General features: G+C 38.1%; 1 protein-coding gene across 4 annotated transcripts in view; it reads right to left on the reverse strand.

Moving 5' to 3' along the window:
• Positions 1 to 27,805, reverse strand: part of TNKS (tankyrase) — a 109,490-nt gene that overhangs the window by 49,460 nt on the left and 32,225 nt on the right. For all 4 annotated transcript variants that reach the window (XM_031596746.2, XM_090139067.1, XM_090139066.1 and 1 more), the window contains exons 4-5: positions 5,832 to 5,868; positions 4,884 to 4,959 (exon numbers count right to left, since the gene is read on the reverse strand). In XM_031596746.2, coding sequence (XP_031452606.1) covers positions 4,884 to 4,959; positions 5,832 to 5,868 — 113 coding nt within the window. The remainder of the gene's footprint in view (positions 1 to 4,883; positions 4,960 to 5,831; positions 5,869 to 27,805) is intronic.

Consider the following 27,805-nt stretch of genomic DNA (forward strand, 5'->3'; position numbering starts at 1 on the left):
TCAAGTTTTTGATTTATCAAAAAGGTTCACGCATAGGTCTGCTACTGGCATTCTGGAGTCAGTAGGGCTGTCTAAAGACATAGGAAAAAACACTGGATAGGCACCATAATAAGTCATGAGACTTGCTGGGAGCCAGAAGACTACAATGAAATAAAATGAAGTAGGACTGCATGCCCTCTCTAGCAATGACCTCCTATTAAATAAATTCAGAGATACACATTTTTTGTGGGATCATTGTCACGTATACAGGATAGACCTTCACTGCCTAAGGATGGCAGTGTTTTGTTGACAGGATCCTTACCACTAATTGCAGAAATTCTTAAGTTTCTGGTTTCAAAGAGGTGAGGCAAGAAGCAAAGCAAAGCTTCTTGGTAAATTATGTAGCTGTGGAGGGATGACTTTCTGTGCCACTTTTTGGTAATAATTCCTGCCTTGTGCCAGACAATTCTATGTGAGACAAGCTGATGTTCACAGGTAAGACACTATGGCTCTCTCCTTTTTCCCCCCCACATGGTTCATACAAAATATAAACACAAAGAGTAGAAAAAACACACTGCCAAATTGCAGACATGCTTGTAAAACAACTAAGACTTAGTGACTGAATACTTCAGTGCCAGCATGATTTGAGCATGTGGAATAGAGATGAGATGGATATCACATCCAGCAAAAATCCAATTAAAAAAAAAGGTCCTTCCACTGCTAATAGCTACCATGTCAGCTGGATATAACTCACTTCGGAAAGCTGTCAAGAAACGATGTGGGAAGGAAGTCTGCCTTGTAGAGAACATTTTTTTTTATCTGAATTACTAAAATCAGCATGTCTTTACTAGTTCAGACAGTTCTGTATTTTAAGAAAATAACAGATGCAACATCAATTTCTTCTTGAGACACCTTTCAAGCTTCCATAACAGCTTCTCAAAGGAAATGAGCAGGCTGAGAGATAGCTGTAACTCAACGTGCAACCCTGATAGATTTTAAGCCTCTCTTTTGACACTAACTACCTGCTTAGGTAAGCTGTGACAGTTGTAACATCAGAAATATAGCTCTCACGGCAAAAAAATATATAGTTTTAGCTTCCAGTAGAACACAGGATCCTGTTGTTTTAGAATATTAGATAGTCAACATTCTTGGAAAATTCACCAAAGTTGGGTCTTGAAAAGGTACTTCTGGACAAAAATATATTTGATGAGCAGTAACAAAGACTTTAAAGCAAATCTCCAAAGGCTATGCACCTTATATAGTAGACACTTAAATACGTGACTTGACTTTTTAACAGTGTGAAAGTTCAATACCACCAACTTGAATTGCAGCCTATGTTGTAGAAACCATTATAACTATACATCATATAAACAGAGTTTGGCAGAGTTCAGAATCTAGAGACAGTGAAATTTCAGACACGCCAGGAGTATGCACGTCCCCAGGAGAATCCTGTCTAAATAAAGTTCCAATTTGATTCACCAAATACTTTGCAAAGTATACTAAGTAGAAGTGATGTAAAATGGCAGTTACATGTTAAACATTAACATCACATCATAGAATCACAGAATTGCTCAGGTTGAAAAAGACCTTGAAGACCATCGAGTCCAACCACAACCTAAGCATACTACCCTAACTCTAACAACCCTTCACTAAATCATGTCCCTGAGCACCACATCCAAATGGATTTTAAACACATTCAGGGATGGTGACTCAAGCACCTCCCTGGGGAGCCTATTCCAGTAACATTCCTAACATCTCTGTTATTTTGCCAAGTGTTCTCTTGAAAAAAGAAAATCAAACCAAAAGTAAATGGCATTGAAATGACTATTTTAACTCAAGCCTAGCTTTTAGAAAACAGATTGTTTGAAAAAAAAACACCAACAACAAAACAGCAGTTCTTTTGACACCTTACCTTTGTATAATACTTCAATTTACATACACTGCATTGTACAGCTTGATACTTGTGAAGTACTATTTGTGCCCCTGTTCAGAGACAGGCCAATACTTTATCAAGCTATGTAATGTGCAATTTTGACTAAATAGTTGTTTATCTAAGATATTACTGTTGATTTTTCTTGGTCATCAAAATAATTATTGGTATGCAGTAGCACTTTAGCTAGTATATAAAAACTGTTTTCTCCTTTACTTCTTTACTTTTCCCTCTAGAAAATAATGGCAAGACTAGCAACAGAGAGTGAATCTGCTCTTCAGACAACAGTTTCAAGAGCTTCAGTAATGTGAACATCTCCACTGTGCCAAAGTAATCTCACCTTACTCTTGGCAGAGAAGAAATGTTGGTTTCCATTTTCTCTTTCAGTCTTGATCTCAAACAGATGAAGCAATGGTTACCAGCACCATCTGTACCTGTTCTAGCAGCATGTTCCCTTCAATCACTCTAGCTATCAATCTATCAATACATTTCCAAAAGGTTGCAAGAAGCACACAGCACGCAGGAAGTCTTTGTTATTTCCAACACAAGTTGGTTTCAAACTAAGAAGTTTCTGTCTTGATGTTCTATCCCTTTTATCTGGTTGTGATGCACACGTTCCCAGCAGACTGGTATATAGGAAACTCAGGAATTCCAGCTCTCAGCATAGAGAGCTGGAATTTAAAGACTCCCCAGAAAAGATCTCCAGAAAAGAAAAACAAACTGCACACATCAGTAAACAAAGCAGCACTGTGACCAACCATATAGCGACCGTTTTGCTATTTTGTGAGCAGTTCTAGTGCAACGGCTCTTAGATGACAACTTCTGGAAATTCATAGCCTTCAGTCAACACTTAAATCAATATCAATACTGTGACTCACCTTAATTTCCTCACCCACAAAACTAAATTGTTCCCTTAGCAAAATAGTGCTGGATATTTCCAACGTGTGCAAAGCAGATTAACACACAAAGCAGAGAAGTGTACAGGAGTTTCTATAGATGTCTACGTTGCAGAGTTGGCCCTCACACCCTACTGAGTCTGTTGCCTTACGCTACGCTAAGTTTGAGGCTTGAAAATCTTCAAGGAATAAAATCCACCAAGGAATGAAAAACGTATCTTCTGAAATGGAGAAATTTGCAGCTAGGGGAAATCACCATAGGTCAACTGGAGGCAGCAATCCCATGAGAGACTTGGATTTATATGAAAGCTATGAGGTAGACTGACAAGCTCCCTACACTTGCAGCAGAACTTTGGGAGATAAAATGCCCAGAACCTGAAAGTCATGTCTTAAAACATTTAACAGTTATATAGCACACTTGCTTCACCTTAAAGACTTACTTTACCTTAAAGCAGTCTGCACATATATGATAAAATGAATATCTGGTAGGCATCATTTTGAAAGCTTATTAATACAGATGGTAAGCCTTAATTCTCAAGGAGTTTTAATAACCAATACATTTGCTAACAACAAACACACAAATTATTGAAGTGTCCAAATTGAATAATCTTAACTGCAATAGGCTTGCTGAGTTTTGAGCATAAATTTCCAAATTCAAAGGATGCAATAATACATTAATTTCTACTAAATTAATAAGAACTTTTTTTCCTTCATTTTAGAGTGAATTATTGCAGAAGACATATCTGCAGGGCCTGATACTTCTCCTCATCGAGAGAAATCACAACTCTGCCTTTGGCCTTAAATCAATAGTTATGGTAACTCAATTAATCAGTAATGCATTGCTGCATACCACAGTACTTAATTATTATAGCACAGTCCACTGTTCATATCCATATGCAGGCTCATTTGAACAGAAAAGTCCTTAAAGAAATGAAAAAGAGAAGCTAAGAAACGACTGGCAATATGTTTAATCTTAAAATATGTGGAATATTCCATCCACTCCAATACAGATAAACTAAATAAAGCCCCTCTTTGACTGTTCCTAGATCATAAAGTTAACTGACTTAAAAACCTAAAAGATTTGAAACTTTGATCAGTCCTAAAATGTATACAATCTGAAAAATGACTGGGTTTTCTTCCACATACTAGGCATTACAGGTATCACAACTGAAAAAACAATTTAAAATTGATATTAAAAATTGGAGTTATTTTCACAAACATATCCTTACAATCAGCAATGTTTTTTATTCAAAAGACAGTGTGAACTGGTGCATCTCCACTGATTTCAGTGGGACCACGCAGTTTCATAAATGCTCTAAAAAGGGCAGAGGTCTACACAATGCACCAAACTACTACACAGGAAAAAACACTCCGTCTCCAAGGGTGAAATGCATGGTTGCATGAGAGACCTGATTAATAGATGCAGATTAGGAATGTTCTGGTACACTTAAAAATAAATAAATAAAAACCTCAATGTCTGAAAATCCAACAGTCTAGACAGACCAGTAACTTGATGTCTCAAACATCATAAATGGTACTATCTACTTCTCACTCTGTGTTCTCCCCTCCTCCAGTTTCCATCTAATCCTTAATTTAACTTGTTCAAACATCTCTGACAGAGAAAGTCAAAACAATAAGGCAAATTTTAAGAAAATGTAGAAGGTGTTAATCACATCAATACACTATGTGTCTATGTGGCAGCACATTAGAGGCTAAGCTGAATACAAATCGCCTCACTCAGACAATGTTCACACACAATAACAGCTTCCCTCCCTCAGTTATTCATGTGCAACAGTAGATTTTGGTTTTGTTACCAAAGGTCCTAGGTCTCACTTTAAACATATGCCAAGGTCTGACATTTAAAAGAAAAAAGACAAACAAAATCCACATCTACTGACTGCTGGTCTGTCACCACTGCCAGTGCCAGGTGCAACAGCATTTAATTTGATCTTAAAAAAAAATGCATCATTTAGGTTTCACCCAAATACATGGTCTGGATTTATATATCTAAGCCTCTCACTATGGTTAAATTGGACTGTCTTGAAAAAATGGAAGTGTAAAACAGGTATTTAACTTACCTTGCGCCCATCGCTTGCATGGCAGTTCACATTTAAAGGAGTCAATAAAGCCATCAGTTTTTCTTCATTACCACTCCTGCAAACCGAGAGGAGGAAATTAGGAAAAGGGAAAAAAACACAGCTCTCCGCAAAAGATTTGTTAAGAAGCTGGACATCAAAGTATCATATATTGAAATCTGTACTCTGCCAGGGAGAATGTCAAATGGCCAAAGGATTTTTTGAACATTTCAAAACCAAGGGTAATTACAGGAAATAACATTACAACAGATGATGCAAAAACACACTTCATTTCTTTCCTTAACCTCTTCCTACATTTTCTTTTATCTAATTTTACAGATCCTCTGAAAGCCATTTGCTGAACTGCTTGTTCTGAATTAAATACCTTTATCTCGCTTATGGCCCACAACATTTGGAATAACTCCATACCAATATCCTGAAAATTTTCAGAAGGATAAACAGCCTATAAATATGGTCTTGTGCTATGAAAAGGAAGGATGAAAGCATCGTTGGAATATAAGACTGAACTTTACACCTTTTCTATAAGCTTCCATATGTTCTGTCTGGTAAAGCCTGTTTTCAAAATAAATCCTAAGGTAGTAGTAAAAAAAAAAAAAGAAAAGAAAAAAGAAAAGAACCCCAAAGGATTATTTATAATATTTAATTTGTCCCTGAAAAGAACAGTCACAAAATGATAAAGAGGATTTAAGCAGCTTAAAGCAAAAAATCTCAATATTAACCTTATAACCACCACGATGGGGGATTTCAATTACATAAACAGGCTTTTCCGTTTGTACCATACTGGAAAGTCCAAAGAGATTTATGCTAATTAAGTGGTTTGTTTGCATCATTTCATGGAAAAGCAATGATAAAACATCACTGTTCTGAAAATCTCTTTTCCTCTCCTCCTTCCACCCCCAAAATATGCTTTATATTCTAAGCAGCACTCACCTAGCAGCTTCCAGGAGTTCGTCCTTCTTGTATTCACCTAAATGATTGCAAAATATCATGCTGTTAGCATTTGGCAGAAGACAGATTAAGAAATGCAGGAGGAAGCAAATACAGAATTAAAACAGAGGAGAGGAGAAAAAAGCCCACACCCCGCTGGGTGATGGAGCTGTGACGTTAGCCAGCTTGTGGAGGCAGCATCAGCAGTACCTTGGAGACGGGCAGCAAACTGACGCATCGTCTTGTCCAATCCTCAGATGGAAAGGCTTTCTTCAGACGACCAATGACTGTGAAATCTTACGGCCAGAAACACGGTCCCGCTGGTAGCGGTGTGTCAGCTGAAGACGATGTCCCCACCCCCTGCCCTATTCACTGTGTCACATTATACTTGGGAAGCATAATAAATTCTGAGACAAAAGCAAGGCAGTGCGGCGGCTTTCTAAAAGGTACAAATTGCCGTGTTCCAAAGCTCTCAGTCTATTTCAATGGGAATATTCAACTTCAGCTACTTCTTGAGAAGAGCAACGATTATTTAGAAAATCCCAAACATCCTATCATTTGCCAATTTCCAAGAAAATATGCATTTAAAATAGAAGGCACGGATGAAACTCTGTAGGAGATTTTGTTGCATGACTCTGAGATAACGGTATTAGAGGCAACCATTAGTAACGTTAAAGCAGCATTTACATCTGAAATTCTGAGTTAAAATAGACAGTCAGAAATGTTGTTGCAACACACAGTAAAAATTATACAAATACTTTAAGGAGAGCACAGTACCTGTGAAAGTGAGAGGGTATTCCACCAAAACATCATGTGTAATAAAAGTTAAAGAACTGAAGTTCAGAATTTAGAAAAAGCAGCTTCATAAAGTCACAGAGCAAAGGGTATCCTTAGAGCCAAAAGACAGAGGGCTCAAAAAAATATACCATATAACACCTGCCAGAGAATTAAAGCTTCGGATCACAATGCTGTAAGAAAAGCAGAAAGGTGAAGCCATCCTGCAAAAGGACAGAAAACCTTTGTGCTGTCTGATACGTATATTTGTAACATGACTCCAGCGAAACACAAATTGCAGAGAAGGGAGGCAGCCAGGCCATGGGAAACCCCACACCAGAGTCCAGCTACATCATGAAGTATGCCAGGAGCAGGACTCCTCAGTAAAAGCCCTATCACAGCTTTGCTCGTCTGTCAGCATACCATGAAAATCATATGTTAGCTTTTGGAAGATTTTTTATGCATTTCATATTGAAAACAGGCACACAAAAAAGGTGAAATGCCACCAAAATGCGCGTGAGGCCTGCTGCTCACTGCTGCTCCCCAGCACCCTCTGGGGATCCTGCACACCACAGCCCAACCCAGCCATCAGCCCTATTTTTCCTCTTTATTTTTATGAAGATGCAATACTGGGCACCAGAGAGTGTTTCAAATCAGTGGTGAATGAAAAGCTCTGGCCAGCATGTGAATAGAAAAAAAAGACACTATTACTTGTGCAACAATCTGAAGCAGCTGGATTTCCTGCAGGAATTATTGGTCTGTATTGTATCAACACTTCAGAGACCTAATCGGATTAAAAGACCTGTTTACAGTGGTTTTGGCAGCGCATTTAGCAGCCCTAACCAGCCTTTGGAATACTACCACATTAGACATGTGTAATACCATTCTTCCTTTCTGCTCAGTAAGTTGTTACACAAAAGCCTGTTCTGCAAATACCACGATTATCGAAAGCATTACTGACCAAAAGAAATCACAGAATCATAGAATGGCCTGGGTTGAAAAAGACCACAATGATCATCTTGTTTCAACCCCCCTGCTATGTGCAGGGCTGCCAACCAGAGCCTGGCCTTGAATGCCTCCAGGGATGGGGTATCCACAGCCTCCTGTTCCATTGCATCACCACCTTCTGAGTGAAAGACTTCTTCCTAATATCAAACTAAGACGGGAGGTTTAGGTTTAAAACCATTCCCCTTTGTTCTGTCACTATTAATTCATGTAAACAGTCGTTCCCCCCTCCTGGCCATGGCTCTGGATTTCAAAATGTCCCACTGTACACCCAAGTAAATTAGTCACTTTTACTAAGAAGTACTTCAAAAATAAAATATCACAGATAGTGTTGAAGTTCATGCAAGCTATTGTGTCACAACTCTCCTACATTGTGATATGCATTAAAAAACAGCATATTTTAATTGGCTGTTACTCTCCAAGAGCTGTCCCATTCTGCAAAGCAATATATAACATTGCACAGATACCACACTGGCACATTTAATTAAAAAAAAAAAGCCAAATGTATCACACAGGGTTCTCTGCTCTTCTGGAGCTCTTGGCATGTAACTGGATGTAGGAGCCCCTTGGCCACTTTCACAGAGAGTAGGTGCAGAGGGAGATGCTGGTGGCATCTGGGAGAAGCTAACAAATGAAATATTTCTTTGCAAAGCATTTAGAAATAAACCACGTGTGCTCATGGCAAAGACAAATTTCAAATTCCAAGCTGAAGTACAAGAATACCACCTACCAACCTCAAGCAATGCTTCTGTTCAAGAAATGTCAAACTGTTAATCCAAACTAATAACATATCTTAAAGAGCTCCATTGGGCAAGTAAGGGTTTATAGATTTGCAAAAGGACATCTTCAGAACAATGCACAGGTAGCAGCCTGAGCTACTTTTTCAAATCTCTTAGTAATTGCTAGCTTTGAGAGAAAAAACATCTTTGCAATCACAATATCAATACAGAGGACTTTTAGCAGCAATATTTTGTACGGCACAAAGTCTCTCTGCCAAAGATGTAAAAGTTAACATTGGTTTGCCCTTGTCACTAAAAAGATGACCAAAACCACGGTCCAACAAATACAATGAGGCAAGCAATCTTCAACTGCTTACTCTCTGACAATCCTGGACTGGGGATGTATACACAAATAAGAGCACTAGATACAGCAGAATGGAAAGACAAGCATGCACCAACAGAAAGCTTTATGAGCTCCCAAGGTATTCCTTTTGTGCTTTCCAGCTTCACGATAGCAACTGCAAGTAAAGGAGCACCTCCAGCCTTTTGCAGCTAGACTGCATGAGCTTTCCTCTGCCAGACTGCTCCTCTTGCTTCTCATTTAAAGATGCCATCATTCTATTTTTATGCCAATTGGTGATATATAATCATATGGTATTCCTACAGCTGGGTCCCACAGAAAATTTCAGTACAGCAGAAACCAAATCCACTGCTAGAGTTACAAGCAATAATCTATTTCCAGTTTTAATTCACTAGAACCCTTTAAATTTACCATATGAGACTGAAATATCAGTCATATATGCATGTCTTGGAGACAGAAATTTTCTAGTTTCAGGAAAAACAGAATGAATCAGTCCCGAAGCATACTTCTGAAACAAATAATCCTATTTCACTCTCTCCAAAGTGCTGAAATTTCATCTGACCACTGGCAAGCTGAAAAAGCTGTCTGAATGGCACAGACAGTGCTTTTTACAAGGCAATTACACTAAGAAATAAGGTGAGACTCTCTCTTTTTCTCCCTCTCCCACAACATTTCAGCTAACAGAGAAACCAACTGGAGCTGAAACAGCCTAAACAAAACAGTGTTTTCTCTATCGTATACAATTGTGCATTTTCCAGACTGAGAACAACTCCCTGAAAATTAATGTCACACATTATTTCATCGAGCTCACTCTGACCAACCAGACTGGCCCACAAAAATGAAAAGCCTGAGCAACGTGGTACAGAGGGGAAATGGGAGATTCCCTACTTGGGTTGCTAGAAAGAACACAGAGACTGGAATGCAAAAAAGAGTTTAGTAAAGAAATAAATATCATGGAAATGAACTAAAGCATACATTTTGTCTGATTCTCCAGGGCTTCTCAGATCTAGAACTGAAGAATAAGAGCACATCCACATAAGCTATGCTTTTCATTGTAAGTTTTTAAACAAATAAGTATTTAAACAAAGTCATAATTGGAATAAGAAGCTTTCAGTGCCTGTGATAGACCATTAGTTTTCAGTTTTGTTTTTTGGTTTCTTCAATGTCATTTTTCTAGGAAATTACAATCTTATTTTCAATGTCACTGCTCTTGGAAGGATCCAATCACTCCATTAAAATACTCATCACTACTGCCCTCTACAGTTAACTTTTCCTATTTGTACAGTAACAATTGAGACTAAAATGTGAAGTTAAATCAGAGCAAGGCATTTTTACCATCCCAAAAGCACAACGTTGTGGGAGTAACCACCTAACAGAGTGGGGGGGGGGGGAAGGGCTATGTTGAAAGATAATCCCCTTGGGAAAAAGTACTTACAATTAAGTAGTATAAGAAACATATAAGAAAGATGAACAAGACAATTTTGGATTTTAGTATTACATTCCCTTACGTCTCACTTGTCAAGGGTTAGTATCTTTATGTCTCTTACGTATCTGTACTCGGCTACTTCTCACAGGCAGGTAGTTTGATTTTATAAGCTGATAGGCTAAAAGATAGAACAGCAATAATCTTAACTTTAAGCTTGTCAGAGAGGAAACACACTAAAGACACAAGGAAGATATTTCCAAGGAGGAAAGGTGGTACCTTAACTTTGCCTGTTGCTGGAGACAAGTGCAGAATTGTGGACGTGGTTACAAGTTAGCAACTTGTATCAAAAACTTAAACTGACAACTCTCACTTGACAGTGAAGGCTTTTCCGGAATACACTTCAAAGGGAAGTGGCAATTAGAACAAAAAATATCATTTGGCCTTGGCCACAACTCTACCAAACCACTTGGCTGGCAACATCCTACACTGAACAGCTTTCAGACAGGTGAACAAAGCTGGACACCAAAGCATTCCTGATATAGCCTTATAGAAACACAATGCCTTCTAAGGACTGGCTGGAAGCAGCATTTCAGGAACTATGCACCTCTGTACAGTGCAGGTTTGTAAAACCTCTACTGCTGTCTTAAGCAATGTAAAAGGTTCTTTGCAATTAAACCATTAATTCAAAGCATGAATATCACCTAAACATACAAAAGGTATTGCAGTTGTTAGATGCAGTCCTACCTAAGAATAAAACAGCATGTTTATTCTTTGTGGGGTTTGGTCTCCAAGAAGAGTTAGGTGGTATATCAAAAAGGGCCTTAGGTACCTCATAGCAGTACCAGTGAGTTTACATCTAGCACATAACAGATATCTGTTTCTCACAGGAACTTCTTTCAGAAGTGCTGTCCTATTTGTTAGAAACGCTATCAGATTCTCTTCACACCACAGCAGCAGGAAGATGACAAAGTCCCTCTGTCAAGGAGTTTCAAATTTCCTTGCTCTTAAATCACAAAGATGAAGCTAAGGAAATAAAAGCAACTAAGCAGAAGAATATTCCTGAATGGTAAAGGTACACTGCAGAGAAAGGACACAGCACATCATAGATCATAACTGCAACTGCAAGATCATAACTCACCTCCACTCCCAAAAAAAAACCACACAAAAACTCAACACCCAGCCACTATGTGCTAAGTTGCATAAAAATTGTAACCTATCAGCTACTAGGAAGAAAATTAACTATGTCCCACCCAAAACTAGGACAAATTTTAAAAACCTCTTAGCCCTCGCTAAAAGAACATCTATTCAAATACCAACTGGGGAAAACATATTTGTTATTTATAGCCAGGTGCTATTTGCTACTCATTTTAGAACAACATATCACAAAATAGAAATATTATAGTAATAAATGCAGGAAGTCTAGTTTGAAGGACTGCATTTGTTTTGTGTGTTTTTTTTAAACCAACAGTGAAAGAATGAAATACTATATACAAATGAAATTTTGTAAAACATTTTCAGTACTTTGTATCAATCTCGTTGTGTAAAGTATCTTGTAGTTAATATGATCGCACATATGATTTCTTTAAAAAAGCAAACAACTCATTACCATAAATGGCAATATAGTTCACTACAAAGTGCAGAAACAATAGCTCCACAGGAAAAGAAGGCTGGTAGGGAAAAGGAGATACTAACTCATTAATTAAAGACAAGAGCTTTAGTTCACCAGACTGCTGTCATTATGTTTCAATTCCAAAGGAGAGCATTTGTTCTTCAATTGTTCACTTATGCATGAAAAGTTTCATCTGATGCAATCAATCCAGGGCTGCCTGTTCCACAGACACCTTACAAAAGATAAGCCAGCCACTGCTTATGTCCAGCTTGACGCTGCTGATAAAGCATGCACACTGCATTTATGCTGCACTAGAAAACTATGGACTTTGTAGTCACAAGGAGGCTCACGCATCTAACACCATCCAAAGCAGATGCCTTCTCTTCACTGCAGGCTGGAAGGGAGATACAACTGCTTGTACCTACCACAATACCTCTGCAGGTTTCTGAGCAAACCTGCAGTGCAAGTTAGTTTAATTACGTTTTGCAAGAAGGAGGAATAAATGCTGCTTTCCACTCTCAGTTATTTCCAGTAATTCTCAAAAGATTTAAAGACTCTACTTACCTCAAAAAATTGAAAATTTAATTGGCAAAAGTAGTACTGCAACATTCCTCATCCATCAGAACCATTAATGATATTAAATACTCCCAAGAAAATACATTTAGACTATCCTCTTATTACCTAATAGATTACCAGTAGCTCCTAATGCAGCTGGCTTGGCCAATGGCTTTATTTTAAAATTACCCTGGGATACATTTCACTCAGCTTCCAAAAAAGTGATATTTTAAACCTCTTTCTGACCTAAAATGAAAGAGAACCATGCAAGAATTAATACAGCCGCCTCTCCCATGCCCCAGGTGTGTATTTTTTCAGCATGAGCTAACTCAGCATTACTATTCCTTCTGCAGAGCATATGCCATCAGGAAGTACTAATATTGTACCTTCCCCACCATGAGCTTAGGAATCCTGTTTATCTCTCTGTTAATTTCTAATTACCGTCACACTCCTGATCTGCTCCTGGCCGCTGTGTGTAGCAAAGTGAGTCAAACTGGGATGAAGTACTACAGATCCTAAAATCAGCAAGAGGAATTCTGAGAGGAGCAGAACTCAGCAATCTGCATGCAACTTTGACTATGGCATTAATTGCTGAAGAAAATAGTATTTAACTACAGGAGTGATTACCCTTAATCCTCCAAGCAGAGTCTATTAGAGTAATAATTGTTATTACTATAACAGAGTAGCAAGAAGAATATGACCATCAAAATATGTTTTTTATAAAAATGTGAGCATAGGTTTGAATTTATTACAAAGTAATAGATTCAGATAAAATCAGCTATTCAGTGGGGTGTTCCCAAGGCTTATCCACTGCTAGACTGAACAGAGCTTCTAAACCAAAGTGTACATTTGACCAAGTTCAGCTCTCTGCATAAATCCATTCAAAAATAAAAATAAAAAAATACCAGCAGCAAATAGCCCTATTTCCCTGGATTTAATACCACTCCATCTTTGGTTTTTATTATTTGTTCCACATTAAAGTACTATGCTCAAAAGCAGACTTTACATGGAAATGGCAGAAAATTGGTCATTTGTCATGGAAAGCAGCTGTTTTATGGCTGACAGTGGCAGGAATGAGGATTCAAGAGGTATTCAGAATAATGATATGCATCACAGTTTTTTTCTGCTCTCTTTACAACAGCCATATTGACAAGCTCCTGTACCTACCATCATACTGTGCTCCCAGGACAGCAGGCAGCCTCATCACCTGCTGATGTCATCTGGCTTGGCATACATAAAACACAGCCACAGAAAGAGGTGATTATTTTGGCAAATACTGCAGTCAAACAAAAGGTACTGGTAATGCAATGACACCAAGTCTGCTGCTTGTGAAACTGTAGAGCTGCTTCCCTGCCCAAATTGAAAGAATTAACTGAATTCTAAATCTCTGCCAAAATATTCATGGCACTGCACAAAATAAGGTTCAAACAAACAGTGAGAACATCATTCTTAAAAGGAAATCAAAAATGAATTGCAAAAACAAATTTGCAGAGTACAGAAGGAGGTGGACAATTATGCTCTATGGCTAGTAAATAAATGAGTTTATGTGCTGTAAGTGGCACTGAAACAGCAGAAAATACAAGAGGTTTAATTTCAAAACAGAAAGGAATGCCTTGAAAGGAGTAAATGCTCACTTAACCAAAGAAATGAATATGAAGAACTAAAGAAAGCAATTGTGTCATTCAAAACCTACATCCTGAAGAATAGGTGACTATTTCATAATATGTTGGAATGACATTTCAAAATGTACGCTTGAAAATGCTGTAGCTTTAGTCCTCTTATCTCATTGCAGTGCAGTACTGAGTTTATGTAACTTCTATTCAAAGAACAGATATCCAGCAAAAAGGAACAGTATCTATGAATAACAGTCTCCTGGAGATTCTTTTGAGCATTCTTTATTTGTAAATATTTTCAGATAGTCCTTACACACTTCATTAGGAGTCCCTCTCGCCATCCAAAAAGTCTCAAAGCATTACTTTTACTCCTGTACAGAGTAAAATTCCATGCTTGTCTTTCCTGGACACCAGAGGACAATGCTGTCCCTTCTGGAGGATGAGTTTCCTCCTTTTCCAGCTTCCCTTGGCTCACTCACTCACCCAAGATTGGAATCTCACAATCTTAGCTCTGCTTTTGAAAGATGCTTCATGTGTGAAGTACAACAGACATTTCATTGATAGAGACTACTAGCTGCAATTTATGATACTCTATCCATGTGGATACCTGGGGAAATATTAGTTCAGCTGGCAATTACTACAGGTTAGAAACATTAAAGAGCCTGAAGGGAAGATAAAACAAGTTATCCCAAAAAAAGGTAAACCACAAGGCTCAAAGGAGGCAAGCAACTCTCCCTGTGGCTCGAATGATTTATTCCTAATACCTTCAATCCATGCAGGGATCTCTTACTACATTAGCCACAGCAATGCCAAGGATGCCATTAGCCTGAGTTACAAACTGCAAAGGGAAAAATATTCATTATGAACACGAACCACAGAACTGTGATATGATGGAGAAGAGACAAGAAACCCAGATGACCAACATTCATGTTGCCTGCCCTGTGGGAGAGACAACACCAGGCCAGGGAATTCTATTATATAAGTCTCAACTCCACTATTCATTTTAATCCCAACATGGCAGCGTGTCAGGAATCCTTTTACATCATGTTTCTTCATTAGTCTTCACATACTTTGCAAACTTATATTGAAGACCCACTTTCTTTATCCTCATTGGACTTTCATCATCATCTGCTCAGCTTACTGATAGCGCCCTATGCCATGAACTCTGTGAGTTAAGAGAGAAGTGCAATATTCATAATATGCTTTAATGATTTCTGATGAATATTCAAGTTTAGATGACAAGGCAAAGTGTTTTGTGTGTCCTGCTACTTTGTTGCCAGGCTTTTTGTCTTTTCTTCTCAGTACCATTTCAGCCTCTTTGTAAATCGGGATAGAGTGACAAGAGGACAAGGAGATGTCTGTAAGCCAAATATTACTGCTGACACCAGAACTAATAGCTATAAAATGGCTATGATTACCTTTGGGTTAGAAATTATTAGGTTCATAGCCACCACAGGACTGATTTCTGAGCTGAGGTCTCAGAAATTTTGTTCTCAGTGCCTGTATGCTACAGCACAATTAATTTATTAAATGGATTGTATGTTGTAAGCTGCTAACTAGACAGGTCTCAGACTTAATGATAAAAATGATTCCGTGGGGTTCAGCTTCCTCTGCTTCAATTTCAAGAATCATCCTCTGTTTCCCTGGTTTTTATAGATCTAATGCTCAAATGCACCAGGAACAGTTTACTATGTTCTGGCAGTGCAAAAAGGATCCTGAACATCAGATGTGATGAACATTTATGCTAATGACGTAGCAATAAAACTTTAAAATGAGTGAATGAAAGGCTATTCACTACATTTCTACTTGCTCACACCATTTATCTTCAGTCCTTCCAGTTTAACTCAGCTCTTTTCCTCTGTACTTTTCCCATTTCCTTTATACCTATTACTCAGAATCTGAATAAATTATAAAATTCCTATTCTGAGTCTCAGAAACTGTATGGCTAGAATACTGAAGTACACTTAAATTTAGGCATGCATGCAAGCATCCCAACCGACCTTTATTTCTTATGTGTAATGGGCTTGGTTGAACTGGAGCTACGAAGAAGGATGATCACATTTCTTTGCTGCAAAACAACATCCTTGTCTCTTTGGCTCAAGATTGCGCTAGAATGAATTTTGGCCTGCTGCCACACTCCACTGCAGATATACACTTATTTCAATAAATGTCAGATAATCATTGCTTTCAAGGAAGAGGGTACCATCCGCCTATAATATCTCTAGACCTCTCCTTGCATTACTACATCACTTCTTCCTGAACGCAGAAATCAACACTGCACAGTGCTCTGTGAATCTAACTCATGCTACTGTAGCTCAGCTCATGCCCATTTTGTCTCTACAGAAACCACAAAGCAGCATGAAGCCCAAGCACAACACACCTCTGCAGTCACAAAACTGCTCTACCTGCTGCCATTATCACAGCCAATCTTCCTTCTTGACATACTTAACACGTGCCTTGAATAACAGTGAAGCGGAACAATAAAGAAGTTATCAGCCTATCTAATGCACTTAACCCTCTGTAGGAACAATAAGCAACAATGAGTACAAGGGAAGACGAAGCTTAAGATGCCTGGTTATTTAAAAACGGAGCTGATGCTGCCTGCTTTGCCTCTTATTCCTGCTGTCTCTTACATCAAAGCGCAGATCCTACAACTTAACACTCACACTTCTACTCTAGACCTGCTTCATCCCACCTCTACAAAGGCCTGGAGCTATCCACTGGCTATGACAGGGCAACTTCAATTGTGGCATTGCTGACCATGTTTATGCCTAACTTTCAGTTTTCAGATATTCCTGCAACTTGCTTGCTCCCTATTCCCTCATGTGCTCCTCTAAGACTTTAACCTTGGTTTAACTAAACCAAAGCTACAGGCAAATTCTGAATTATATCCTTTCCCAGCAGCAGTATGTGTTGACCAGAGTTGAAGGAATGAGTAGTATTGGACAAGCACTACTAAATCCTGCCACTGACCAAACGTCATTTGCAACAATTGGTATTTTTCTTCATGACTGATGAAACCAATAAACAGCAAGAGTATCTCACAGTCTATCAAGGGACAAGCAGCTAGCTGATGTCAGGAAAGAAACGCAAAGTAAATGCATCTAAAACTCTGGCCTAGTCTACACAAAACAAGAAACAGTAACTTCAAGTCAGTTGCTTTCTTCATTTCAGCTGAATATCTCTCAGATAACAATTCATTACAAATCATCCTTGTTAACTGTTTTATTGCTCAAAGCAGTTCACTAAAGATTATTTAGCTCTATATACCATATTTACAAAGAATGACTGCTTATTTTGAATTGATATTTAACAAACTCATGACCAGATGAAGCATTCAAATTTAACTTGCTTTCAAAACTTCAGCAGTTACTATATATACTTAAAGCTTGTTGGTATATATTTTCATGGTTTCCTCAGTTTACGAGCGTTTCCATGCATGGTAACATATTATGCTGCTATGGACAACACCCTCAGACAAAGGGACTGGATTTTGGGTGGTGCTGTGTGGGGCCAGGAGCTGGACTCCGTGATCTCGTGAGTCCCTTCTGACTCAGGATACTCTACGATTTGATGAAAACACACATTTTCAAACACGGAGAAAACAACTTGTTCTCACCCTGTTCTCACCAAGTCTTTTCTAGCATAACTTGACAAAAAAAAAGAAAGTTAAAGAAAATCCCCCCATAGCAAATGTAATCGGAGAATTTCAGGGGGAGCTAAAAGCTAAAACCATTGAAGTTGTAGCAATCAGAGGTTTAGTTTTAGCTTCCTCAAAAAACATCAGTGGACCTCAACAATAGGTCCAGTTTTCAGTATCATCAAATCATGGCAACCCCAGCTCCCTAGGCATGAATGACCGGCTAAGTTCTCTAGGTTGTATGAAGTAAGTATGTTAGAGTGAGAAACACAGAAAGAAATGAGGATCTTCCCTTTGAAAGATTAATGTTTAATGCAACTTTAATCACTTTATAGAAAGGCCTCTCATCTTCAAGAATGAGAAATACATGCCCTGGGTTAAGCCTTTTCATGTTTTTCAGAGTTCCTTACCTTGCAATTAGCAGAAAAAACTGTATTGTACAAGCTTTCCCACTATTCCAAGCGTTGATTTCATTTTATTGCTCCATTTAGGAACAGCATTAACCTGTGTAACTAGACAGCCATTCAGATGGGACTATCTCGCAAGAGACAAAAGGTACAATTACAGTGCCCACAGACAAGAAACCACTGGGCAACACATCGGAAGGCCACATAGCAGAGTACTTACCACTCCACTGAATGCAAACTCTGCAGTGGTGCTTGAACTCTCAGCACGGCAAACTCTGCAGGTGAAAACACTGCACTGATCCCCAGATAAACAATTAGATTCCAAATGTCATGGCAATCTGGAGAAAATCTTGAGAATCAGATAAAACAATCAACTCCCTCTTCAAAAAGAAAGGAAGAAGATTCAATGAACTATCAATCAGTGAGGCCCACTTCCATCATGTTGAAATGTACAGAGCAAATAACTCTGGAAGTCATTTCTAGACTGTGAAGGACAAGGCGGCGATCAGGAGTTGTCAGCATGGAATTATGAGCAGTAAGTCATGCCTGACACAACTGATAACCTTTTACAATAAAATGATTGGCTTCTTGGCTGACAGGAGAGTACTGGGCATTGTGAATTCTGACTTCAGTAAGGCTTCTGACACCTTCTCCAAGAACATCCTCACAAACTGATTAAGCAAAGGCTAGATAAGGAGATAGTGTGTAGGGCTGAAAATTGGATGAACTGCTCAGCTCAAAGAGCTGTGACCAGCAGCATGAAATCCAAGTGCATGCCAGTCATTATGGGATAACCTTAGGAGTCGATATTACAATCGATATGATTTAACATCTTCATTTATGACCTAAGCAACATGGCAAAGGGCAAATTAATAGATGACAGGAGATTGGGAGGAGTGGTTGATAAACCACACAGTAGCATTACCGTTCAGATCCTGGGTCCAAAAGAGAATTCTCTTTCAGCAGTCAATAATCCTCATGGTAACTGAAATTCAGAGGAAAACTTGCTTCTCCATTCAGGACAGTTTTTGGTACGCTGCAAATATAACTGTTTCCAGCAATGTGGTTCTCTTAATGCACCAGAAAAAGCCACAGGCCATTCTCTGCATGCCTTCTGCATCGTAGTGTATACACACTATAAACTGCCTTATTGTAGAGACATTTCAAGATTCTTCCCCTACTAACCTTAAAGACCAAGCCAGCCATGGAAAAGTCAAAATAAAAGATGGGAGACTATGTACTTCCTAGTGATCTCCCATAAAGAATGAGGGGTAGAGGAACATTTTAAAAACATATCAGTGAGAGTTTAAAGGATTATACTGACTTGATGGAAGGATCAAGAAATTACTAGCTAAATCACTAACTTTGCTCTGAAGTCTCTGAAAAACATTAAAGAGATTTATTGGGGTAGGAAGGGTGCCAGGAAATAAAATCTCTAGTAAGTAGTTTGACAGCATAACATTTTCCTTATCCATTACACGTGATGCTTAATGTCCACAGTTTTATTTATACTTGTTCTATAAGAAAGAGTAGATGCTTTCCTTAAGGAAGAAAGCATTACATTAGAGGTATTTGTTTTGACATATATTAGCTGCCACTATTGTTGCCGTGTCAAGGGAAATCTAAGTATATTTTAAAAACACTCACCTGACTCTAGTTGGCATCGTAAAGAAAAATGCGATAGAACTAACTAAAACTCATGTCAGTTTACTTACTGAAAATGATAGCTGTTCTTAGTGCACAATAACACATTACTATTATGTTTTGAATTTATATCATCTTCAAGGAGCTGAAAGATCACACTACTTATAACAGTGCTTTGTCTTTAGTTGTATGTAAAGCTCTCAGGAAAACATTATCAGTTACTCCAAAAGTGGAAATATTGAAATTTCCTAGATTAGCATACAATCCTTTAAAGGAGAGGTACAACTTGAGAAAACAGTGCCATTACTCATGTTAGCAGCAATTCTTCACAGTGCTCAAATAAATTATTTAGGCAATCTTTCAAGCCAAACTTCTGCACGGGCAAAATATTTTCCATGATAAATTACAATGTGAAATAGAAAGTCCAATATCTTTATTTTAAAAATGCTTCCAAAAAAAACATATGCGATGGAAAACTGTGAAACAACTGTGTGGACACGAAGGTCAGGGAAGAAGAGGCAAGTATAGTAGCTCTGGGTATAGGACATACCTTGCAGCCTATGGAGAGGCCCATGATGGAATGGGCTATTGCCATCCAGAAGGAGATGATCTGGCAGGAATTGCAGGCCAGGGAAATAGCACACGGTAGATTGGATTAACCTTCCCAAACTGAGTCTATTAACTCTTTCAACCACCAAGCATTTTCATTTCATGTTCTCCTTCTGTCCCACTGAGGACAGGCAGCAAGTGTGGTTGCTGAGAGCCTGGCAGCCAACCCCACTGCACAGCCTCTCTTGAAAGAAACGACTGAGACTTTCAAGTCCCCACACCTGACTCACAAGCCTTGGTCAATCTTTGAGGTGTTCAAGAAACCTTGAAACAAACATCATCATACCATGGCTTACACGTAAAGAAAGCTGAGTGCACTGGAACAACTACTTATTCCACCTAAAAAGGAGCAAGTCCAATTCTTCAGCATAAGTATCTCAAGGATTAGCTACCTACTAAAACTCCACTAAATAAAGGCAAGATGGATGCTTGAAACAACTGGCCATAGAAAAAAAATGCACGCATCCACAGTTCTACAAAAAGGCTCAACTGCAGGGTCTCTAAATTACCACCGAAAAATACTGTTCTTCTTTGATGAAAAACATAGCTCCCTTTGTCTGGCAGGAATAGAAACAGTATCATAGAAAATTGGTTTCTGATACCTGTTAAGTAGATATGAAAGAGAATAGCATAACACACATGCATTCATTCTTTATGGTTTGCTGTTACTTTTAATTCTGGTTCCTCAAGAGTTGCAACATAATTGACTATGATTTACCAATGCATTTCCAAAGCACCCAGTGTTTTGCTTCGATGTTACAGCTTGCCAGATACAAGTAAACTTTCCATTAATAATAGGGTAACAATTCAAAATTCTATTCCTTGGTGTAAGGCTGACAACAGACTAACTATTATGCCGAAATTAGAAACTGTTCAACACCACCAATGAAGTAAAACATTTAATCATATAGTCTTTTTAAGCCTAAGAACAGACCCATTGCACTGCAAGAAAGAATTATAAAAGGTGATTAAATGTTACTAGATTAGGTACAAGTCAAAAGAAAGCCTTAATTTAAAAAAAAAAAAATCTGAAGCACATTAGAATCAAACAGACCTGTGAAACACGCAAGGATGAATTTTTTTGGCAGAACTTCTCCTCCATATATTGAAGTAGCAACAATAGAAGACAAACCACAGCTGACACGTTTTCAATATAATCATACCTTTTAAAATTGTCAGTAAAACAATCAGAGATTTAAGTCTTAGTAAAATTAATTTTGACTCTATGATAGATTAAGCTTCCTCATCAGTTTAGCACTGGATGAACAGTATGTGGGGAATAAAAGAAAGAATCTACTACCTAGAAGAACAAACTACAGTCATAAAATCAGAACTATCAAACTAAGAAAAAAAAGATAATGTTTCTACAAAAGGCAAAAACAGATTGCTATGGATAGAAAGGATACCGATCTCCATCTCCCTTGATCTGTGTACAGTAAAAAAAAAAATCAAAGTAGGATGATTTCTAAGGTTGGTTTTAATGCCCTTGAAATATCAGAGGTTGCTGTCAATGCCACCACAGAGAACAACACATCCAAAAGGACAGACTGCACATCAGTGACTGCAGGAGGCTGTGGGAGAAAGCCTGTGAGGAAAGACCTGGCGCTACTGTCTGCACTAAAAGCTGCAGAACTGCAAGCCACCATTTCTGCAGAGAGAACCAACACTGACATCTTGGAACAAGAAGTTGGCAGACAAACCAAGAAGAGTTGACTCAGTGATTCAGGAAGCTTCAAGGGAAGTTCAGCATTTACATATCTGAGCTCAACAGTTCCATAAATATCCATCAGAGATATAGTTTTCCCAAAGTTAGGAAAACTCAGTGATCACATTTAAGACATAATAGATACTGCTCAGAAGTATGACTTCAATTTTCAAACAGAAAAAACTACCTATGTTCCTTGGTTCACAGAGACAATAAAAGCAGAAAATGCAAAGTAGATCTCTCTGCTCATTAACAAGGTGAGAAATACTGCTTTGACCTGTCCTTTTTTTTCCACCACCACATACTGCGCTTCTCCTAAAGTAACTAGAAGAAAAAAATACTTTAAACAAGTAACTTCTATTCTTTTAAAAAAAGGGTTTCTCTGCTCACAAGATGCAGACAACAGCCACTGCCCAAAGAAGTTACCTGCAGTACACAGAGCAGAAGGGCCCCAGTGAGGCCTTCATCTCAATGGCCCCTGCTTTACCCCAAGATGGTGAACACTGTAGCATCAGTTAAGTAACCAATCTTGAAATCTCTTTAAACCTTAAATACTCTACAAATTTCTTTTCTTAGTCAAGGACACTGAACAGTAACAAAACACACCAAGCTTTCTGTACTCATAGAAAACATCAAATTATTCTATAGACGTACCAATTATAGAGATTTTTAATATTTTTAATTAAGTTCGGAAAACATTCTAAAAAAGCTTCAAGATAAATGTAGCCTAATTATCATACCTCAATAAAGCATATATATTTACAAGAGAAACTCCCACTGGACATTTTCACAAGAGTTGTTGACCACATTAATTCAAATGTTAGCTAATTTTAGGTGACAAGACAAAAAAATCAAAGCTACAATGAAGAGGCAATAATAAGGAGGTCTCTTCACAGCAGAAGTTATCTAAGTAACGAAAAGCTTAATTCAGGACTCAAGTAAAAGCTATGATCAGTGCATGAAAATGATAGCAAGCTGACAAAGTACTGGTGAATGGACACCTATCTCAAAAGAAAAAAACCCACCGTTTTCATGAAAGCACCCAGAAACCTGATGCAAACATAAAGCATCTGCAGTCCTTACCATCATGAAAAGGTACCTGTGCAATGACAGTTACATTTACAGCATGGCTTACTATTCATAACTCTACTACTTACCTTTACTGAATTTGTAATCTTAATAAATAGAAAGGCTATAAACATTGGTTTACTAATCCAAACAAGATTACCACTGAAAACAGCAGCAATTTCATTTCATTTCTATGCTTTACTTATGAATCGCTATATGAAAGACTTCAAATAGCTGATCATCAGAAGGGGAAAAATGAAAAATAAAAAAATCAAGAACAGTCATCAAGTTAACTCTAAAGTCCTTAAATTAATGACTATCAAACCTGCTCTGGAATTTTTCAGATCAGTAATTTCAGTCATACAGAAGTACGCTATCAGTAAGCTCTTAAAAACTTTACCGCAAAGTCTCGGGGCTCTCACTTAGTTCAGTCTTGAGTTCCTTAGTCTATTAAACCAGAGACAATTATCCAGCTTGGGCATTTGCAATCAGAGGTCACAGAGTACTGTCGTATGATTAAAACTGCATTAAGCTACCAAAGTTCAACAGAAAAAGAGGAAAAACATTTTCTGTTGGTGAAGAGAAACACCCTGCCTTCTGAACCTTTTTCAAAAAATTCATAGTGCAACAGTAGCATTCTTGCAATTCCAGCTGCATGCCCCTAGTTGCTTACACTACTAGATGGTACACAGCAACACCTTGCCCACACAAGCCTATTTTCAAACATTAATGTATGCATATAGAAGGCAAAAAAAGTATTATAATTGTGGCTTTTGTTGTTGTTGTTATAGACCTGCAGCTCTACTCAACAGATTGTTGAGAACTAAGACCTTAAATTAACTGTCCAAGAATGGCACAGAATATAAACAGAGAAAACAGGTGATTTGGAAGACCAGCCAGATTGCAAGTCAAATGTAAGAAAGTTTTCATAATCATAAAAGTGTATCAGAATCTCAGAAAGAAATTTGTCCCCCCAGCATACAAATAAGAAACCATGCATGCCAAACTCAGGCCTCGAAACCAACATAGAAAATTTGCAAAAATTTTCTAAATTCTTTCATGTTTACTGTCCACCCACGGTAGCAAGAAGAAAGATACTCAGAATGGAGACACCCACTTTCATTGCCACATCCCTCTTGTGAAGCACACACTTCAAATTAGATATTGCTAGGGCCCCCAAGAGTACATCAACATTAAATAAAACTTCACAGAGGTATGAAAGGAGGTTGAGAGGACAAAAGTTTTAGCGATTGTTGAGAGGACAAAAGTTTTAGCGATTGTTTCTCTATTACCAGAGCAATCCAGTGATTAACGGGAATCAGTGCCTAATGAAAAACTGGATGCTGTCAGACCACGTTGAGAAAGATCTTTCACTGAAAAATAACTTCTAGGCACAAAACCTAATCAAGATTGAAAACGTAAGCAGGTCTCCAGCCTCCACAAGCTAGTAAAAGCCTTGAGACAGACACCAAAATTCAGACAGGTTTGTTCCTTCTTAAACTAAGTTTCCCGTATTCTTCAGCCGTGAATCAAATTACTGTAACCACAGAATAAATTAAAAATAAACTGAAATGCCCAGCTACTTAAACAAGTTTTTGATTTTTTTCTAGTCCTACCCATTTATCATATTCTATGAAATTCAAGTTTGCGCATCAGATATTTATCAGAGGATCTGCTTGCTTTCCAGCAATAAATTCTAAAATGAGGCAAACACTAGATGGGTAGTTTTCCTCTTTCCTTACTTCAGCCTCCTGGGAGGATATACAATTTGGTTTGTTTGTGTTTCAGCACATCTAAGTTATGTTATGCTTTAAATGGCTCCATTCTTCCCCTCAAAAAGATGAAAAAAGCATAAGCTCATGAGACTAAAACCTGGAAGTTCTGAATCTTATTAGTTACAGTATTTGTGATAACTTAAGTGAATTTCTCCTACTAAATTTTTTTTTAAAGATATTTTGTTTCATGACATAACATTCAACAAATACACACTACTTCCAACTGAGTGTCATGACAGGAGGCTATCAATTACACCCTCTTTCCAACATTTTTTTTAAGTAGCCTTGTGCAATACATTGCTAAGCAATTTAATTATACTAGTCACCACTGAAGTAGCTACTTGATTAGTTTGTGTCAGTTGCTTCAGATTGCCTTCCCTCAATCACTCCTCCTCAACAGATGGGCTGGACACCAGGCTGGGGTCATGGTGTGGAAGATGTGGTGTTAGCTGGACCCACTCAGACATATTGCCCCTGGTCTGGCAGCCCAAGCCACTCAAAGCGATGCTTTAGGTTACATGATATTAAATGCAAGCTTCTTACGTCTCCTCAATCATCTCTGGAACATTCAGTAGAGCACAAAGAACACACCCATGGTCACATGAAACATAAACAGCAACAGTGCCTGCTCATTCACAGATCACCTCATCAAATAAATCCTATTAACTCAATTTCCATGACACATTTTTTCTCTTATAAAAATTCCCTACACACTGAAATTGATTTCAAAAAGACCTATCAAGGAAGGTGGTCTAAAAGCTAGGATGAATGTGAAAGTAAAACAATCTGCATCCAAGAAATATGAGTCTACAAAATCCTAATTGTACATTGAGCTGGTAGTAATTCTGGTAGCTGCTAGGAAACCCTACATTATTTAACGCTTGCAATTTAAAATCTAACTTCCATTGTAATTCTGCCAAGTTTGATTCCTTTAGGCTGAAATTCTAATTGCATATCTCAATCTAAGTTTCAAAATTACACAAGAAGAATAGCACCTTTCTCTTGTATACAAAGAATGTTTGTGCTATCTACAAAACTCACACAATGCTCTATGCTTTAAAAAGATACAGAACTTCTTTGAGAAGAAACTAACATCTAGATATTTCTGATTAGAGACTCAAAGTATGACAGAACACCTGGATCCTGCAAAGTTAGAAGAAATGCCCAGCGTGGTCAACTTGAAAAATCCAGCTCTACCTGTCTAAAATGGAGGTTTCTGAAAACTACTGCTTGGATTAGACTGCCCAGGGAAAAAATAAATAAATAAATAAAAGAGCCACTCAAATTAAAGTCAAGAATAAAGAAGAATGTTGAAGGAAGTCTGAAGTAAATGATCGTACTGGTTAGGGTACATTTACATTAAAACCCATTACCTCTATTCCCATGCACATTTTGTTTGCATATTCATGCATTCTGCTATGATCATACCACTTTTCTTCCCATCGGATCCCTGACTTGCTCTCTGCAAAGGACAGCCAGCGTTCAGCATATCAATGAGGACTGCACAACAAACTAAATCTTACTGCTGGACACCTGCTTTATTTACTGCATAAACATAAAGGCATCTAAGAACTGTTAGAAACAGCAAATGCCACAGCAGAGTCCAGCACACATCCCATTCCATTTACAATCCAGCATCCTAGAGTGAAATGGCGTACCAGAGATGGATATATATGCTGTATTTCAATCCCTGCAAGGAGAACAACAGCATCGGCAAAAGGGCAGAATAAAGCCTGGAGCAATGAAGATTCAAAGAGCTGCAAATAAACCCACAGAAGATTGTCACAGACTTAAGTATAAACTATCTGATACAAGCCACTTATATCAACTTGAGAGTTTCTCTAACAGTTTTCAAAGAGAAAAGTCACAATCAGTAGGTGAAAACATTATAAAGTAAGTTTGAAAAGAAATTATTTTAGGCATTTAATGCCTCACAAGAAAACAAGGGAAGTAAAAGGCAATCCTATTTCCCCTTTCAATACTTAGTATAAAAGATCAAGTGATTTTAGGACAAACAAAAATATAACTCAGGAGCCCAAAGGCCTTTAAATTTAAGAGCTTTTTTGGTTAACTATTTCTCAAACTCCTGTCCTTGAATTTGTTTCTACCATTTGTAGTAAAATGAAAAGAAAAATGATTCTGACCAAGCCAGATGCCCTATCTAAACATATGTCTGAGCACAGCCCAATGCCTGGCCAACCATGCAGAGCAGGAACACCTCATCACTGACATTTCTGAGCTTGACAAAGCCTCTTTATCAGTTTTTATCATTATCAGTCTTTATCATTATCGCCACTGTCTATAGCATTGCAGGTAGTATATCAAACTTATGTTTCTTCATCAGATTATTCCAATGGGACCTTTCAAGCCACAGCCACTAGCTAAGTAAGATGTTTTAAAAGAAACAAATCCATTAAAACCAAATAAATCCTAAATTTGCATTGTTTTCCAAACTCAAACAGCTCTTGGGAAAGCTAAGAAGCTCACGGCGTACAAGAGGGAGGTTGCTTAGTCATGGCTCTTCAATCTCAGTTGTAGCTCTGCCGTCTTCTGTGCAGCATTATTTTAGTATGTGCACATTTATTATAAATATTATATATTATAATTTATATTTTTATAAAGACTCTTAAAGGTATCATTTTGCTAGTTTAAGATCAGAAGTATGGAAACGACACTAAGAACTGGGAATGTATAGGTGAGGGGAGAGAAGAGAAAGGGAGACAAGCTGGACAGGGAAGCTGAGGAGATCACAGACTCTGCGTAAGGAATTTATAGGACAACAGGATTAGAAGACAGGAGGAAGAAACAAGAATCATGTGGACCAGTCAGTGATGCTGACACAACAGCATGTAGGACCCTCCCGTACATTTCCAGAGTAAATACTTAGCTGCTTTAACCATCCATGCAGCCCTTTTCTTCCCATCTTGCACCATTCCCTGTTGCTTTCTACTTCTGCAGCAAATGAAGCAGGAGTCAGATAACATTCTGCTTTACTCTGCAAGTTTGATTCCTCCCCAGAGCAAAACCTTCCTTGTAATTTCTGCTGAATGAGGCAGTGGGGAACAGT

This window comes from Phasianus colchicus, chromosome 4 (assembly GCF_987193195.1).
Source record: "Phasianus colchicus chromosome 4, bPhaCol1.hap1.1, whole genome shotgun sequence".
In the NCBI taxonomy this organism is placed as follows: Eukaryota; Metazoa; Chordata; class Aves; order Galliformes; family Phasianidae; genus Phasianus; species Phasianus colchicus.